Consider the following 17,450-nt stretch of genomic DNA (forward strand, 5'->3'; position numbering starts at 1 on the left):
TGTGGCTTGCACTAAGTGGCTGGCAGGTGCCAAGTGTGGCGTTACTCTCAGTTCTACAAAGTCATATGCCAGAATGGCAAAACAGCCTGTTTGCTATCTGAAGCAATTAGCAGTTATCTCAGCCACATAAATCGTGCTAGCCTTTCACACTTTGTCAAATAGCAGTTCAGTTCACTGCATTCCTTTGTGGTTTGCCTGACAGTACAGTGACAGCTCAAAGTATTAAGTGAAGGACCACCAGATGTCCTAGTAAAGCAGACCTGCCCAGTTCATCACCAAAAAGCAACCTGGGAGGCAGGTAATTTGCAATCTGATTACTTACTGCACCTCCTCAAACGATCTGGATGAAGGGGTAGCACAGGTGAGGTAAGTTGATGGTACTCACCCTGGAATGCCAAGGGCACTGAGCCGTATTACAGCAGCAAAGAGCTCTGCTGAACACATCCACTGCTCGGAAAGCAGTGAAAGTAGAAGATACAGGAAAAAAAAGAAGACAGTGATCTTTTTGGTTCTTTTGATCAATTACATCATTACACATATTCATCTTTTCCTAGAAATTAATTATTTGCCTTGTCACCAGCTGTAGATTGCAGTAGTTTGAGCCACTGGCAAATACATCCCAATTTTCTTTCCCGAACATATGGCAGTTGGACTTCTACAGGAAACTATAATGACTCATTACAAATATAAACTCATATTCGCATTAAAATATAAATTACAATGACCATTTTATCATCAGACACAAAGTAAACGTCTTGATGTACAGAGGAATTAGAACTAGCAGAAATATACTGTTTTCCCAGGTGCTCTGTTAAAACAAGCATTAGTGTCAGCAGCTATTCCAAAACCACTTGTGAGTAAAATGCCTCATTTCAAGCAGACAGAGCTACAGATGATGCTGTTTGACGAAGTGGTCATGAGCACACCTTTACACAGTGAGGACTTATGCAAGCCGAGGGCCATGGTGCCATGTCTGTTATCCTGCCAGACACTGCACAATGCACACCAATTTCTGGAGGCTCTCTATCAAAAAATAAGAGCAGCAATAATAGTACTCCAAAGAAATTATCAACATCTGCTACATTTTTTGGCAAGAAACACTGATTAAAATCATTCTCTCTACAGAAGAAACAAAACCAAGTGTTAGCTATTTATATGTTGTGTGACACTTCAGCTCAAAACTTAGATTGCATTAAGGACTCAGTCCAGCCTTGCTTTTAGTCTTCAGTGGATTTAAAAAGAAAACATCCTGCACAAGTTTTGGAAGCATGATTAACTGCACAAGCCCTGGAAGCACCACTGACTGACTTGATTATGCTTGCATCCATTGAAAAAAAAGGATGGACTATAAATACACTGGGTAAAATTAATACTTCTTCACAATGACCACGCTTAATTAAAACTTCCAAGTGCTTGCAAGGCACACCCAGTCTGTATTCATGAAAATCACTACAAAAGAAATAAGCCAGACAAGTGCTGCTGTTTTTTGTTTTGTTCGTTCTTTCCAGGACACATTTGGAAGGGACAAGTGCTAGTTCAGTCTCTTCATAGAGGGAAAAGAAAAACTGTTACACTGTAACTGCTGTGCATGTCAGCCAGCACAAAGAACCAGAAGCTGATCAGCCAGAAAAGGACTTCTATTGAACCCACTAAACACTTTGTTTCTAATACCTGTGCAATGAAGTAATGTATGACATCAACCGAAATTCATGGCACGGCTCAGCTCTGGGCATCTTTTTACTCAAGTTTATCAAGAAAGCCAAGTAACATCTGATAAGAGAAAGCAAAACAAACAAAATCTGATCTAAAACCTGTAAATGCCAGCTATCTTTGCACTTCCTTAATGACTTGCAAGAGTGTTGCATGCTCATTTTTCAAATAGCTGCATACCTCCAAAAAATGCTGCCGATCATTTCTCATGATGGTGTTAAATTTAATTTTGGGTGATTGGAGGAGAGCAGTGATAAACACATTATGCTACAATGTGGCATAAGATGAATGCGGTGCACCATCTTCTAATAACGATCAATAGGATATGATTATTACCTTTGTGCTACGTTCAGGAAAAACAGAAAGCATCCCCAGTTGGATATTTCCACATAGAGGGAAATCTGGGTTGTCGCATGCCTTCCTCCTGCTTGAATACTGCAGTTTCCAAGAAGAAAAAATCATGGCAACTCTCCCACACCCTCTAAAACAGACATCCTGCATTCAGTCAAAAACGGCAAAAAAATGAATCTGATCTGACATTTTTGTTGCATTGCATTTCCTCTCCAGTGTGTTGGGTTCTTACCTGGTGCAGTTTTGTAAGACACTGTTCTGGTGGGCAGGGGTGGTGCGCTCTTTGTGACAGGGCTTGGTGCCATCTGCAGACCTTGCCGCTGCCTCTTCAGCTCCTCTTCTCGCTCCTGGGCAGCTCTGATTTCTTCTTCTATCATTGATAAAGTCCGCTGCTTCCTTGATCGTAACTTGAAAGGGCCCACGGTCACTTCAGGTTCCTGCGTGGCAAGGATGGAGGCAGTGCTCCTCAGCTCGGCTGCCTCTGAATATTTGCTGAAGTAACTGACTTCGTGCCTGTTCTCCTCCACAAGGAATGGCTGGCTGGCAGAGTACACGGGCGACTGCTGCAAACTCTTCCCTTCCCTGAGTCCTGAGTTGTCTTCTTTTGAAGTCTTTGGTATGGTGTCCCTTTTTTCTTGAACTGGTGAAGACACCTGGGGTGGCTTAAATACTGGGTTCTGCTGCTCCTTGGAGGCTGAAGATAGCCTGGTGGTGGCCGGCTGCTCTTTGGCAGAGATATCCTGCTCTGCTGGGATTTTCTCTTCCTTGCCATTTGTTTTATCTGCCTGTTCGGCTATGGCTTGTTGGATGGCATTCTGAACAAGCAGACCAGCGTGGTATTCCAGCTGGTTGTCCATCAGCATAGAATCTGCCAAGGCAGAAGACAGTGAGTCACAGCCTGGGTCACTGAATGATTTGGACATGCCTTCACCCCTGCACTCTGCTGGAGTATCGGTCTGCGGGGTCTGTGGCAGGGAGAAATCTGCCAGTGAGCTTTCTTGCAGGGCACTCATAGTTTCATTAGAGGCACCACTGTCACTGATGTTATCCATGCTGAAGTCATTGGAAAGGGTCTCCAAGACAGTGGTATCCTGAGATCTTACAGACAAGTCATCCAAACCGGAGTCAAGCTCCTCGGGAGGGGAGGAGGCGCTGGCTGACTTTGGGAGATGGTCTAGCACACCCTGTACATCATCCTTCACCACCGTGAAGACAGCTCTTGCACTCATGAATTCTCCATCCTCTGACCACAGTTTCGAGGCCTGTCCAGCTCTGGAGCTATCACTACATGGTAACTCTCTTATTGGGTCAGCACTGTTGCTCTGAGCATTTGTATCTTCCTCTGAAGAATAGGAGACTTTCTGTGCTTTGACAACAGTGATGTCATTACCCTCATGTTGACCTGTTTGTCCATACATTGAAACAGGTCTTGTAATAGTGGAGAGAGGCCTGTCTGCATTTGAAGGATTGAGGCTTTTATAGAATGGTTTGACGGAGAACATTTTGGGTGTTCCAGATCGCCTTGGTGGGACCTGACCCTGAGATGGACCTGAATGCTCCATCAGTTGGAATTGCTTCCTGGCAGCTGAGAAATCAATTTGCTCTGTGACAATATCCTCTTTCTTGATATTCACTGGCTCTGGTGGTACAAAGGAGCAGCTGACCTGTTTGGGAGATGTAGGTGTTGCACTTTGCTGCTGCAGTCTCTCCTTGCGCTCCTTATACTTTTTGTGGGATTCCAAATGCTCTTCATCCAGTTGTTCCTCCAGAGTCTTCTCCTGGGGAGGGTTCCACCATTTGGCGGCAATGTTAGGGTTTTTCTTGACAGCCTGGCTTTTAATGAGCTCCCTTCTTTCTTTTTCAAGTTCTATCATTTCCTCTGATGGTCTCACTTTGCGGACCCTATACTTTTCTTTCTCATCTTCATCTTCAAAGAGCTTAGAGGGCTTTTTGTCCTCATGGAAAGCTCGGAGTTCAAACTTAGCCTCTTTCTTAAGGGTTGTAAGAGTTGTTTCTCCATCCTTAGAAGATCTTCTAGAACTGTTTGAAGAAGTGGGACTTCCTGGCATCTTCAAACTTTCCCCAGTGTCTTCCTTCAGTCCACCCAAGGAATGGCCATTAGAGTTCAGGCTTTCACCTGCTGTACTAGCTTCATGTGGTTTAACAACCAAGGGTGCCTGCTTGTCAGCTATATTTTCTTCCCTTGCATTGGGTACTGAATCATTAGAGACATTAACTGAAGCACCTGAGCCATCCATGATGGTGACTGCACTTAGCTGAGGAGAGGATGTCCCATTAAAGGTATTATCAGCAGAAGAATCACAGCAGTTTGCCTCCAGCACTTCATCTAGATATCTGATCTCTTTAGCAACTTCACTGTCCAGAGATTCATGCCTGTCCTTAAGTCCATTGTGGCTGGCAGCAGAAGAAAAGAGGTGGGTTGGATTGTCTATGGGATGTGGTGAAGCCACTGTGGTGATGCTTTTATGCTCAGAAACTGGAACTTCAATTTCCATTTTTTCTTCCTTTGTAGCAAGCGCAGTAGCTGGCTCCAAGAAATTGGCACAGTTTTGGTCTCTACTTTTTTTTAACCTGATGTCATCCTCAGGGATTCTGGAAGATTTCTAAAATAAAACAGAACAAAACTTTGATGAAGTCCTGAAGAGAAGCATTGTATTTTCTGCAGACTAAACACCATCTGGAAAGCAAACCGTAGCAGTTCCTAAACTCGAGATTAAAAGAGTTCTTCACAAAATTAGAAGCCATGGCAAATAATTAGTACTTACAAAAAATAGAAAGTTACCTTACTATAAAGTGAACAGGGCACTAAAACAAACTTTCATTTAAATATCTCCCAAATGGTTATCATCCTAACTTGTCATTGTTCCAGGCCTGTGTCCTGGTCTGCCACTAAAAATGAGGTTTGGATTTTCAAGTTACTAATGACTTAACAGTTCAGGTTCTTGAAAGGCTTGCACGTGCAGCACACAGCACCTATCAACATGGTATTTTACAAATGTTTTCCACACCTAAAGAAAACCTCAGAATACATCCACAGCTGATAAGCATTACTGTCTCCATCTTGCAAAAACAGATGCTAACATGCAGAAAGAGCAGGCAACTCATTCCACATCAGGAAAAGGACGAGATGACACCAGGAAATGTTCATTTCTCAGTGGATCAATCTCAGCCATCAAACACAGGGTAGAATTACACAGTGCTGGAAAAAACATGGAGTCTTTCTCCAGCCCACACAGAAACCCACATGCAACTGGAGCTGGGAGGCAGGAAGCATTCATGTCTCCCACAGCACAGAGATCACCACAGGAGGCACAACAGGGACCAACAGAATCATGGTCTTCTCACTCCTTCCCCTGCAGCACAGATGCACTGGACTCATATTTCCTCATGATGAAGACATTACCAACACCATCCTCCTAGGACAGCTTGGTAATTTTCTCAGAACACAATACGATCTCAAAACAACCAAACACAGCATGCCTGTTCACATAATCAAATGCTTTAACACAGAAACTTGCATTCTGACGTCTCTGGCTCCTTTTTCACATAAGCTCTTATACAGAACCACTGCTAAAGCATGGATTTGGGAAGCAAACGCCACTGATCAAATCCTCCAAACACAGTGGCTCCGCAGAAAGGTCACTCCTGTCAGCTGGCCGCAGCTGTCCTTGCCACCATGCATCATGCACTCTGTTAGTACACAATGCAGCAGAAAATGACCAGCCAAGAGCACGAGGATCTTACCAGCCACCTAAACAATAACACTGCCTCTGAGTTTACATGGGCAGTAAAATGCATTTGACACACCCTGAAGAATTTGAGCCAGGCAGAAGAGCTCTTCTTCTAAAAGCATTTTGAAAGAATTTCTTGTCTAATCATGCCGTTGTACAGAGCTGAAGATAATGCTACCTTCATCCATTAGAGATTTTCTTTTCAATCATACTTAAGTGCTAGAAAACACCTTTAAGAACAGGCAAACAAACAACTTTCTTTTGTCAACACATCTTACCTATTTAGTTGGTTCTACTTTCACTGCACCGTCTGTTGAACCTACATATTCTCAAGCTTAAGTTTCTACCAGTGCTCTCCTTAAAGCATATTGCATTGTTTACAATTTATATGTCTAACTGTGGTCAGCTCTGTCCTCAGCCTCAGTAAAGATATATCCAAGCAAGCAGGTATTCTGCAAACATGTGCAGAATAATCAAAGTAAGAACGAAACTCTGATTAAACCTGAAAATACAAGAATAGCTGCCTGCAGAGCTCCTAGTGTCATATTCAACAGGTATTCACAACAGGCCTAAAACTGCAATTTCTTTCTGAGTTCTGGGTTCAAGTCTCCCCTGTCAGATTTGCTGACACCAAAAAGAGGACCACCTGCTACCTGGAGCAGTTTGAGCGGAGGGACTTAAGCTTCTATACAGGGCTGCTGGCCCTTCACACCTGAGATGAGCATGCTGTCAAGCTCCTGCTAACATCTGGAGCTAGCAATACACCTGCTACTGCCCCCGAGACCTCATAGCTAACACTGCGCTACTGCTATCACTGCACCAATGTACACAGATACTTTGGGATCAGGTCATGTTTGGGCATTCATGTTGCCTTTAGGGAACATAACCAAAGGTGAAGTACTTCATCAGTCCATTTCTTAATGAGTAAAAGCTCATCCCTTCATCATAGCTGCAATCCACGGCTCACAATTAAGGCATATCATGCAACTGCTTAATCAGGGCAGGCATTTACGGCAGCATGTACTTCTGAGAGTGCACGTGTTTGCGCAATTAGTGTGGCACATGTAATCATCTAGTAAGCATGACAATTATACATATACCTATGAGGAAACATTGCTCCTCATGGGGAGAGGCCTTTCTTTGCCAAGGATTAAAAATTGTGAGTAGGGATGGGCTCTCTGCAGGGGAGTAAACCAAGGAATGGAGGAAGGAAAAATAATTGTATTTATAATGATTCCTTGTTTTCCCCTCAACACATTCTTGTATAATCTCAGGACGCTTTCAGGACAATGAGGAGGGAATGTTCCAGATGCCTCTGGTATGAAGCAGAAGTCAACCCATGGATGAATTATATAAGGACAAAACTGGGAAGATCATATGGATGGACACAGACCAAATTGTCAGGAGAACCAGCTGGGAATGGTCTGGAAGAATGGCACACATCAGGACGAGGACATGGTGATGGGAAGAGAATGGGAAACTACAGCCCCATCTAGGCTGCTTGGCAGGAGGAGCAGAGCTTGCCAGGGGCTGCTGCTGCTGCACACACCAGCACCTTCATTTACACCGCCCACTGAGAGCAGCTGTCTCAAAACTATTAATAAAAGTCTGTAAATGAGGGAGGGCCAGCATTCAACCCCTGCTGCAACTGGCAATGTTGCCTTAGCAGCAATTCCTGTACACTGCACTTTCCAGAAATTACTGTTACATTTACACCCTCTCTGAATATGCATTCATTTCTTTCTGTTTAAGTCAAGATGCAAGTGTAATTATTGCCATTTGTACAATGCTGCTGCACTTTAGTAAACTGCAGTTATTAGCAGCCTGGAGAATTATTAGCATACTTCCTTCTTGGCTGAATTCTTCATCTACAAAAGTCTAAGTGTTTGAGCATTCAGATGTTTTAGGAGGAAAAAATGGTGGGTGTTCTAGCAGCAAGACCCAGCAAATGTACAGCCAGTGCCTTCCTTTGTTTGATCCAACAGAAATGCATGTGACACCAAGTGGGAGGCAGTCCTTCACAGACACATCCACATTCTTCCCAAGAGACATCATGGCAAAAAAAAAAAAAAAAAGAAATAAAAAACAAGGTGAGATTAAACATTAAAATTTAAAACAACTAAGAGATTAAAAAAATCTAAAATACAACATGGCATGCTTCTACTGGTCACTCCAAGTTTCACAACACTGCTTCATACTGCTCATCTCAAGGCATCACTGGCATTGTGGGCTTCCCATTTCTCTGTCTTCCTTTGCAGCAGTCCTGTAGTGACCCTGCTCCTCCTCCCACTGCCAGATCACTGTGCCACTGCTTTGTTCAGCCCTCTATCCTCAGTCTGTGGATCTAATGCTTGGGCTTACCACGCCTCTAGGAGTTTTAGTACAGAAATATAACTCGGAAACACACTTGAGTATGGTTGACTCAGTAATCCACACCTCCCTGCTGATGTGAATTGTATTCTACTGTTTTGGCCCGCTTTTCTGAAGTCTCTGTGCAAAGCAGAAGGAACCAAATGATGGATTTGCTAGGGGGTTGACTGGCAAAACTTCAAGAAAGAGCCTGTTTTCATTCAGCTCCCTGTTTTGAAGAACTGGACACCATCTGTACCACGGGCGGACCCAGTCCCGAGCATTGCAAAGATGCAGATGGTGTATGCAGCTCAGGGATTCTAGTCACCATACCCACCGAGAAACCTCCCAGCCTTGACAGGGACTGCTCTGCTCACCCTTGAAACAGCAGGCATTTTGCCAAAGAAATGGAAGACTGGTATATGACACGCAAATGCTGAAATTCTCAATGGGGAAAAAAAGGAAAAGCAAAATTATATTAGCTCCACCCAGTAATAGGGTCAAGGTGCTGCCCACCTCCGGCTCTCAAAACACAGTGATCCCCTTTGTTGCTGCTGGGATGGGCCTGCTCCCCATGGGAGTCTTTGCAGGCACCATACTGAAGAAACAGGCCAAACCTTTACGAGATGAAGCTGACGATGGGGACTCAAGGATTGGAATGGGATCGCCGCTCAAACACTCCCTAAAGGAATTGAGCCTTTCCATTAAAACAAACACATACAAACAAAAAGTGTTGTCCTCTCTCTCTCATAGCAAAATATCCCATTTTCTGAGTGATACTTTTACTCATCAAAGTTCTGAAAACACCATGGAGAAAGTTATCCCAAGTAAATTATCATTTTTCACTCAATGAAGTTGCACAGAGTTCAGATTTTAGAAAAAAAAATCCTCACATCCTGTTGCCAAATTTTGCTGAATTCAGAACTTGTCAGACACATGCTGGCACTACCTTGAATAGTTTGATTCATAATTGTGCCTGTGCACAAAAGCAAAACCTAGCCTGTTCCTCTCTCAGAGCAGTACATGGTGTCCTCAATACATGGACGCAAACCACTCTTGATGACTGAAATTCATTCGAGTTGAGTGTCAAAAATGATGTTCTTTGTGAGCAGCTGGCTTCGCTCTTCAACAACTTGACTGAGATAGCCAGAGAGTACAATGGACAAATTTTCTTAATGAAAAGCTGGTTCATCTCCTTCAAAGCACTTCAGAAATCACAGTGTGCAGTCTAAAATCAATGCAACTCCACACTAATTTCCCCTAAAAAGCAGTGGGAGTTTCTTTAGGAATACAGAGAGCAAAAAGAGATGTGAAGATACAGCATCCAAACAAGTTGCTACTCGGAGAGCTTGCTGTGTGACATTTTGTGAGTGTTTTTCCATATGCTGCTTTTCTTGACTATTTTAGAGGAGCTGTTATTGCATTTACTCTGAAAGCACGTGAAAGTCTTTGCAATATTCTCTTTCATTCCAGCAGAGCCACAGACTGCAGCTTCCTCATGTGATGCACAATAGGGCTCTTTTATCAAATTGAAGTCCAATTTTCTTTTGCTGGTGTAATAAATTAAGGGTGGAAGAAAGTGCCTCAGAAAAGGAAGAAATATATAAATCCCTTAATGATGAGCATATGAGGCATGGAAGGATATTTCAATGACAAGTACATAGTGAATGACACTGTGTTTTCCCAAACACATTATTGGAGTTTCAGTATCTTCTGTGTCCTCAGTGAAGAAAATGCTGAAGTGAACCATCTATGGAATAACATGACTTCTCCCTAACACCAAGGCATGTAAATCAGAGGCAGCTTTCTTTAGGTAGGATCCTTTTAGCCGGTTATTTTCTATCAGTCATTCCCTAAAAATACAGATCTGGTTCCTATGTGAAGAACCTGCAGTCCTTCCGACTGGATTTCAGTTATTGCTACTGGGTCTAGAAGAACAGATACCTTCCCTTCTGAAATTAAATGCTTGCGCAGCTATTGATAAGAAAAGCAAAAAGACAACAACAACAAACCCACGTACACACACACACACACACACACACACACAAACCTAACAACCCAAAAGGCTAATTATTTTTTTCGTTAAATATTTTCATTCCTGCAAAAACTGTAATTGCAATGAAACACCTACAAGGGCAACATGATCTATACGGAAATTAATACTTACGGACAGAAGGCTGTTAGCTGCTGAATTAGCAGAAATACACCTTTGATAAAAAATAAATGCCAGAGAAATCATTCAAATGTGATGGTTATACAGCCTCACTTGCTACAGTGTGCAGGATTGGTTCACCTCGCTGTGACAGCTCTATTCAGCTGTAAGGCAACCAAGACGCAAATCTGAAATTACAGGAAGCTGTGATTAAACTTTCATTCAGAAACGACAGCATCATGGAGCTGCTACACTCCACCACCCCCGCTTTCTAGCAGTATCCAGAAAGCAGGATGCTCTGATGAGCCAGAGAAGAGCATTTCACATGTTGAGAGGATGGGGAGCAGTCTCCATTGCTATGTGGGGATGTGCAGCACTTTGTAGGCTGAAATGCAGAGCAACACATCTGACCAGCACACAAGGGGCATTACACTGCCCTAAAATCATCCACTACAGGTTCTATTCTTTAAGGAGAATTTCTTTGTCACAGCTGAAAGTGACCCACTGATAAGGGCTTTTGCCAAGAGCTGTCACACCTGCACCCAGTGCTGGCGGCTCACAGCCTGGATCTCAGGGCTGTGCTGCGAGAAGGACTCCTTAATGCCCAGCCCTGCATAGCCCTGCATATGGTAAGGGAAAGAAGAAAAAGCTTCATTCAGTAAGGACAGGAAAGTCTTCAGTCTGACAAAGCACCAAGTATAAATATTGAACTAAGCAGCATACAGCTCTGAATGCATGCACAAAAAACCATCGTTTCACTGAATTCCACAGCTGAAATCTTTCCAACACACAGCAAGAAGGGAACAACTGCTTTGGTAAAGCGTGACCTGGTCCCAGCGGGGAGTGGAAAAGACGCTATACCAAACCGGGCTTTTATTACTCTCGGGCCCATCCAGATAATGTCAGTGCTAGGAAAGGGTGACCTTTACGGTCACTTAAACCAAAGAACAATGAGACAAGGGGATTCCCCAAATTCCTCGGTCTTTTCATCAGAGGGTGGGAGGTTCTTTTCCATCTCAAGAATGAAGTTACCACCATCCTCTGTAAGAGTGAAATCCAGAGGAAAATACTGGCATATTAATCATTCTGGTACATGAGAAAGAGAGCTCCTCAGGAAGGAATCTGGGTTAGACAGAGGCTGGAAGAAGGCAGCAAATGGAGACAAAAGGCCACAAGGTTCACTCGCTCACCAAGCAGATCTGATGTTGCTGGGAAAACCGTTTTAATATGCTTCAGAATGGAGACAAACCTGCTGCATGCTCACAAGGAGGCTTTCAGAGATGTACTAGTATAAAATTAAATGATTAAATTCTGATGATACAAATTCTTTCGGTGTTTGACAATGCTCTGCAAATCTTACATAAATGGCCTAAACTGCATTTTTTGAACAAAGATACAGGATCTCTCTGTGCTGGCATGCTTTCACTGCCTGATTTCAAGGGCAGCAGAGCAGGAATGGCAGCCTCAACTGAAGCAAGCACCTATGCACTATTGCACACAAAGCTGAGGTTGGCACTTTCTTCACTTCCCAAACACTGGCTGCTAGAGCTCACACATCCTCTAACTATTTCCTAAAGCCTAACTAATACTTGCTTCACTTCTCAAGGGCAGGTCTACTCAAGATTGGAGCTTAACAGTTTTGGGTGATGATGCAGAGAGGGTTCAGGGAAGAAATTATGCTCAGAAATGTGGACAAAGAAGGCTGAACATTTGTTTCTCTTTGTGAGATGAAAAAGGTTAAGAATTATTACTGATGCTTTGGCTCTATCAGTAGGACTTGCTACAAGTGTACTCATCCATTAGGTTAAGACCTATCACAGCAAAATCTACTTAAGTAAAAAAATGCCTAGGTAGCTGCACTGTGCAGTGAATCTCATGTACTTACAGCGTCTGCCTGGAGCACAAACAGCCAGACAATGTTTATTTCTCTACAAATGATGAGCATTTGAAGGGTTAGGAAATCAGATCTGGACCAGCCAATAGGCTTGCGTGGCCCACAGATTGTCTTCTCCTCAGTTTCTCAAGGAAATGGGGTCACTTTAAACCCCTTTAACTCTCTGCAAAGATTTATCAGTACATACAATGGCTTAGCATGGTCTGAGTTTATATTTAGCTCTATCTAAAATCTATGGTAGGCTGTTACCTCCAGACTCAGCCAAAAGCAAATCACTGACACATTACCAAAGGAAAACTGAGGGGACATTAAGAAAGAGGAAAACTAATCTAGTCCTAGCTCAAAAATCATTTGGATAACATAAGTGGAGAGAAAGAAAGTATGAGGGTGATCAAAGGATATAAGTGAAGCCTCTGTGAATAGCTGTGCTGTGCACAGAGTGGGAACAAAGCCTCTTCCAGGGAGAGTCTGGCACAATATCTACTGTCAGCCACACTCTCTGATTCTCTACCACACTCTGTAGTGTGTCAGGAAACCACCACAGAAACATGCTTTCACACCACAGAATCACAGAATCACAGGGGTTGGAAGGGACCTCTTGAGACCATGAAGTCCAACCCCCCTGCAAAACCCCTGCAAAACCCCTGCGGAACATGTTTCCTACAGCAGGTCATACAGGTTGTTGTCCAGGTAGAACCTGAATATCTTCAGAGAAAGAGACTCTACAGCTTCCCTGGGAAATCTATTCCAGTGCTCCAACTCCAACCCCTTTTACCAGAAACACTACACGGTTACAAACAGCACGTGGACTACAGACTACAGCTTTTATACAAGAGCCCAAACCTTGTCACTGGTAGAGTGCAATCCACAGGGCTCTTCCTTGATGGGCACACATATAACATAATTCTGTGGATGACACGTACAAAAATACCTATTCAGTAGTAAACACTCATAAAATAAAATTGCTATTGGTAAATATGAATGCAAGCTAGCCAAAATGATCAGGTGAGTTTAACACAGCATTTCTGCCTGCAACCTAGTAACATTGAACAGCGGAAGAGGACAGACTACAGATTGTAGAGACCAGTTTTGTTACTAAAAGGCCAAATGTCTACAGTTTCTAAGAAGGAGGATGTCAGTAATTTCTCCACATGCCACTGTACCCAGGCTACACATATGACCAACTGTGTGAGCCCAGAATTGAGAGTATTATGCAATTACATCTGAGGCTTTACTCACAACACAAGCACAGCACTATGGTCATCCCACTGCCTCTTGCAGGAGAATATTTCAGTTGAAGTGAGACTTGGACTGGAAATTTTTAAAAATTCCTTACTTGGGAAAAAGGCAGTTGGCAAATTCCAGGGAATAAAACATTCCTTTTCAGCACCTACTACGTCCCATCCCTCTGCCCCTGCTCTCCTCTCCTCTTCCAACCAAAGACTCATTATTCCTTCTACTTCTGCCAAAAACCCACTGATTAAGTGACCAACTGCACATCTGGACAACATTAGGATATTATTTGATCAAGACATTCATCACTTGCTCTTTCAGCAGCTGGAGAATTAAGATAACGGTAGGGAGAAATGGTGCTAAACAAACCAACCACTCCATCTCAAGCTGCTGCTTGAGAAGGCTCCAGCTCCTCAGTGTGGGTTTTCTTTTCCCTTAATCACAGAAAAAACAAAAAAATATTACTTAATTAATTTAATGTTGGCAAAGTCATGCAGTCTGGAGAGCTGTTATATAAAGGGTTGCTTTCACTGTACTTCTCAGACAACTTGCTAACGGATAGGAAAAGCACCCCTCTCCCTTTCTGGGAGCTAAAAACCATACTCTCCAAGTGCAGGCAAGTTAAGTGTCACAGTGTGCACCAAAATGCCATAGAAGCCAGGAATGCTGCTGCTGTTCTGTGTGGCAGCTCACAAAACCAGGCTTTATTCCTTCAGTGCTGACAAATGGAATGATGAGGCTGAACATATAACCCTATCAGCTGATGTTTATTTTGCAGCAGCAAGGAATATAACACACTTACTAGTGAGCAACATACCTCCAGAACAATCACAGGATTAACTCAAAAACATTTTGCTGGTACTGACTGAAGGATGCAGGTACTGCAGGCGTGGATGGTACCCCTGGTAATCATATGCATTGGATATATGTACAACAGTATTTTTCATCTCTAGAACTGATATTCTACAGCATCAAGCATAAATAAAAGGTTGTAAACTTTTGAAAGCTCTTCCTGGTGTTGCACTGAGCAGACCAGCCACAGAGCGATGAATTCCACCCACAGCAATTGCAGGAAAAGTGACTAATTATTTTAAGCACTCCTCCCTCACTGAAATGATAAGGTGCAAAGAAGACACAAGCCACAGGTCAGAAAGCTTAGCTTACCCTTTCTCACTCTCTCTTAACTGAAGCAAAACCAAAAAAAGCTGATTTCCACAGGAGCGGTCACTATTTTTGGCTCATTAGGTCAAATTCCTTCTCCTGCATGCTACTGGGCTGTGACGTGAGGGGCTGAGGGAGGGCTGGTTCCAGAAAATGAAGCATCCCACACCCTCAGCCCATTCACACAAAGAGGAAAACACGCATTCCAGCAACTGAATTCCAGCAGACTTCACAAGCTCTGTGCTGTAATCAGCAGCAGTTTTCACCTGCTAGGAAGTAGGGAAAGACTGACTTTGCTCTTTTCACGGCAGAAGCTCAAAATGTTTAGGGCACCCTGGGTAAGCTTCTGCTTCAGGAGGCCCAGAGCATGATGCAGTCTTTGTGCCTGCCACATGTGAAATAACTGCAGACAGGGAACACTATAAAACAATTACAAGGGAGGGAGACTGGGAAAAAGGCACAGTGTTTCCTGCAGCCCCACATTTATTCATTGCTGCTGCCTGTGGGATTTGATGGTTGAGTACCCCAGGGTTAGGTTTCCTGGGGGCTCAGCAGTTAAACCTAAAAATGTGAGCTGACTTTGAGTTTAAATGGATTGAATTTAGGATGACCTTACAGATGTCACTACAGATGATAAAGCTTCAGGGTAGGAATGGAACACTTTACTGACCCACATCTAGTGAACTGTGTACAATATATTAATTTGCTTTCCTGCTGCTACTGTTCTTCAGCCTCTTCCTTTCCTGCTTTGTTTTAAGGAGAAATCTGTACATGTTCAAAATTGGGCAGGTCTGAAGAAACTTGCTGGCACATCCCACATGCTTCAGTGCAGTCTGGCTTTTGGAGAATGCTTTGGGCAGCTAAGGTTTTGGTGCTGGGAGTGCCACTGCAGATTGTCCATGAAGCTTTAGATGTTGCTGGGTGTATGCATGGCTACTGATCACAGGCACCAGCAGAGGGAAGTAACAGACATTCCTTACCAGCAACAACCAAACCCAACAGCGCTGCTACTGGTGGTAGCTCACTTCTTATATGATGCTTGGCCACCTTGCTGAGCCATGCTAAATGAGGCAAGTCTCCACAGCTTTATAATGGGTAGGCAAGAAGCTTCTTGTCACCTGCTGAATACATCTATGACAACTGAATGCAAGTCAGGCTCTCACAAAAAGAAAGGCCATTTTCACTCCACAACCTACAAATGACTGTACTACTAATAAAAAATAATTTCAAAATGATTTACCCGTTTCAGGCTTCTAAATCTTCCAAACGTGCAGCATACGCACATTAAAGCTGTATCTGGATCTGTATACATGAAAAGCCGGTGTGAGGCGAGCAGCTCATTATTTTTGGCTGTCAATATGAGGAAGCTCTGAAGCCAAGCCTGTCTTTCAGAAAGGGAAGTTATATCCTCTTTTAGTCCTAAGTTAAACTTTTCAGTGAGAAGAGCTAGAGGCACCTGGACTCTACCTGGCCACAGGACTGCCCCTCTCCACACCTGAAGCCACCTGTACAGGCAGAAGAAACATGTAAGCGAGAGTTTGACTAACCAGTTCCACCCATAACTTTGCAAGACATCTTCAGTTCAAAGCAACTCTTGCTGGCAGACCATCAAGATACGTGATGGGACATGGTATATGGGGCACAATACATTCTGCAGATGTTCCTGAGAGCCAGACACCTCAAGTTACAAATGGTGGTTGCAATTTCTGGTGATGATGCAATAGTGGAAGAAAATACAAATACTAGAAGTATTCCCCCACTTCATTCTGCGACAACAATCTTTTCATAACACCCATCTCATTATGCAAAGTGTTACCTCTCTCCTCTGTATCACTGCAAACTTTCCTGTGAATGAAGGAAGGTCTTAAGAGACCAGAGTCACTGGTCTGGATTTTACTGGATTTTACTGCAAAACGGAAAGTGCCCCTTAGGGCTGGCTATGGGAAGTAGAAGTGGTGTTCGAGCATGTGACTGTTAACGACTGATCAGCATTTTAAGGATCTCCCTCTCATTTTTAAAATTTTCTCTATAACACTACTTTGCCAAGCTGTCTGAGAAATTAGTATGGGTGTGAAGGTCAGATGTACAAGAAATCCAGCGTAAAATGACAACCATAAGGAATACAGTCAGCCTTCTCCAGTCTCATGTCAGCCCTGTCACTGACTGGTTCCACATCTTTCCAGTTAATTTCTCTGTCCTTCAGCATTTTCACCACGTTAAAAGGAAACAACACTGCAGTCCCCGCTCCCCTGCCTTCCCGCCACCCCACTGTGATGCTGGCCACAGGGCCCTGCTCATCAGCTGATTTTCAGTTTTCAGCAGGGAGAGCAACATATCTGCTTACAGCATCCAGGGAAGTCAATCTGACAAAAGTCTGTCCTGCCTTTTATAATAAATACAAAAATGCTTGTGAAAAATAAATAGTTTTCTTGGATATTTCCTAATGTTGCAGCAGCTATTTAATAACCAGTAATTACAAAGAATTTAATCTGGTGAGCAATCTTAATTGTTCTTCCTTCTCCAGATGCGGAAATCACGCGCTTTAAGCCCAAAGGCCACTTCTATTTATTTTATGAGAACAAATTGGCTCTGTCAGTTTAATTTCCCCTGGTGCTGTAACCAGACCTGCTGTTCTTAAGAAGACAACCAGAATCAGGCAGAAACAGAACCAATTTCTGTGGAAAGGCTGCAAGGACAGCTTGCTAACATCCCAAAACTCTCCAGCATGGACCTCTCCATGGACACCCAAACTTCAGAAAAAGACAGCAGGAGAATAGCTGCTCAGAGTTTATAAAAAAATGGATACCAACATCCATTCCCTCAAGGAAATATCTCACCAAAGCTTGAT

At 43.3% G+C, this 17,450-nt stretch overlaps 1 protein-coding gene across 3 annotated transcripts in view; it reads right to left on the reverse strand.

Annotated features, from left to right (window-relative positions):
• LOC122166055 (A-kinase anchor protein 2-like) overlaps positions 1-17,450 on the reverse strand; it is a 104,442-nt gene that overhangs the window by 11,571 nt on the left and 75,421 nt on the right. For all 3 annotated transcript variants that reach the window (XM_042829545.1, XM_042829546.1, XM_042829547.1), the window contains exon 2: positions 2,294-4,685. In XM_042829545.1, the coding sequence (XP_042685479.1) occupies positions 2,294-4,577 (2,284 nt within the window). In that variant the 5' untranslated portion in view covers positions 4,578-4,685. The remainder of the gene's footprint in view (positions 1-2,293; positions 4,686-17,450) is intronic.

Source organism: Centrocercus urophasianus, unplaced genomic scaffold (genome assembly GCF_019232065.1).
Source record: "Centrocercus urophasianus isolate 14NV4802_14NV808 unplaced genomic scaffold, USGS_Curo_1.0 seq_31, whole genome shotgun sequence".
NCBI classification, from domain to species: domain Eukaryota; kingdom Metazoa; phylum Chordata; class Aves; order Galliformes; family Phasianidae; genus Centrocercus; species Centrocercus urophasianus.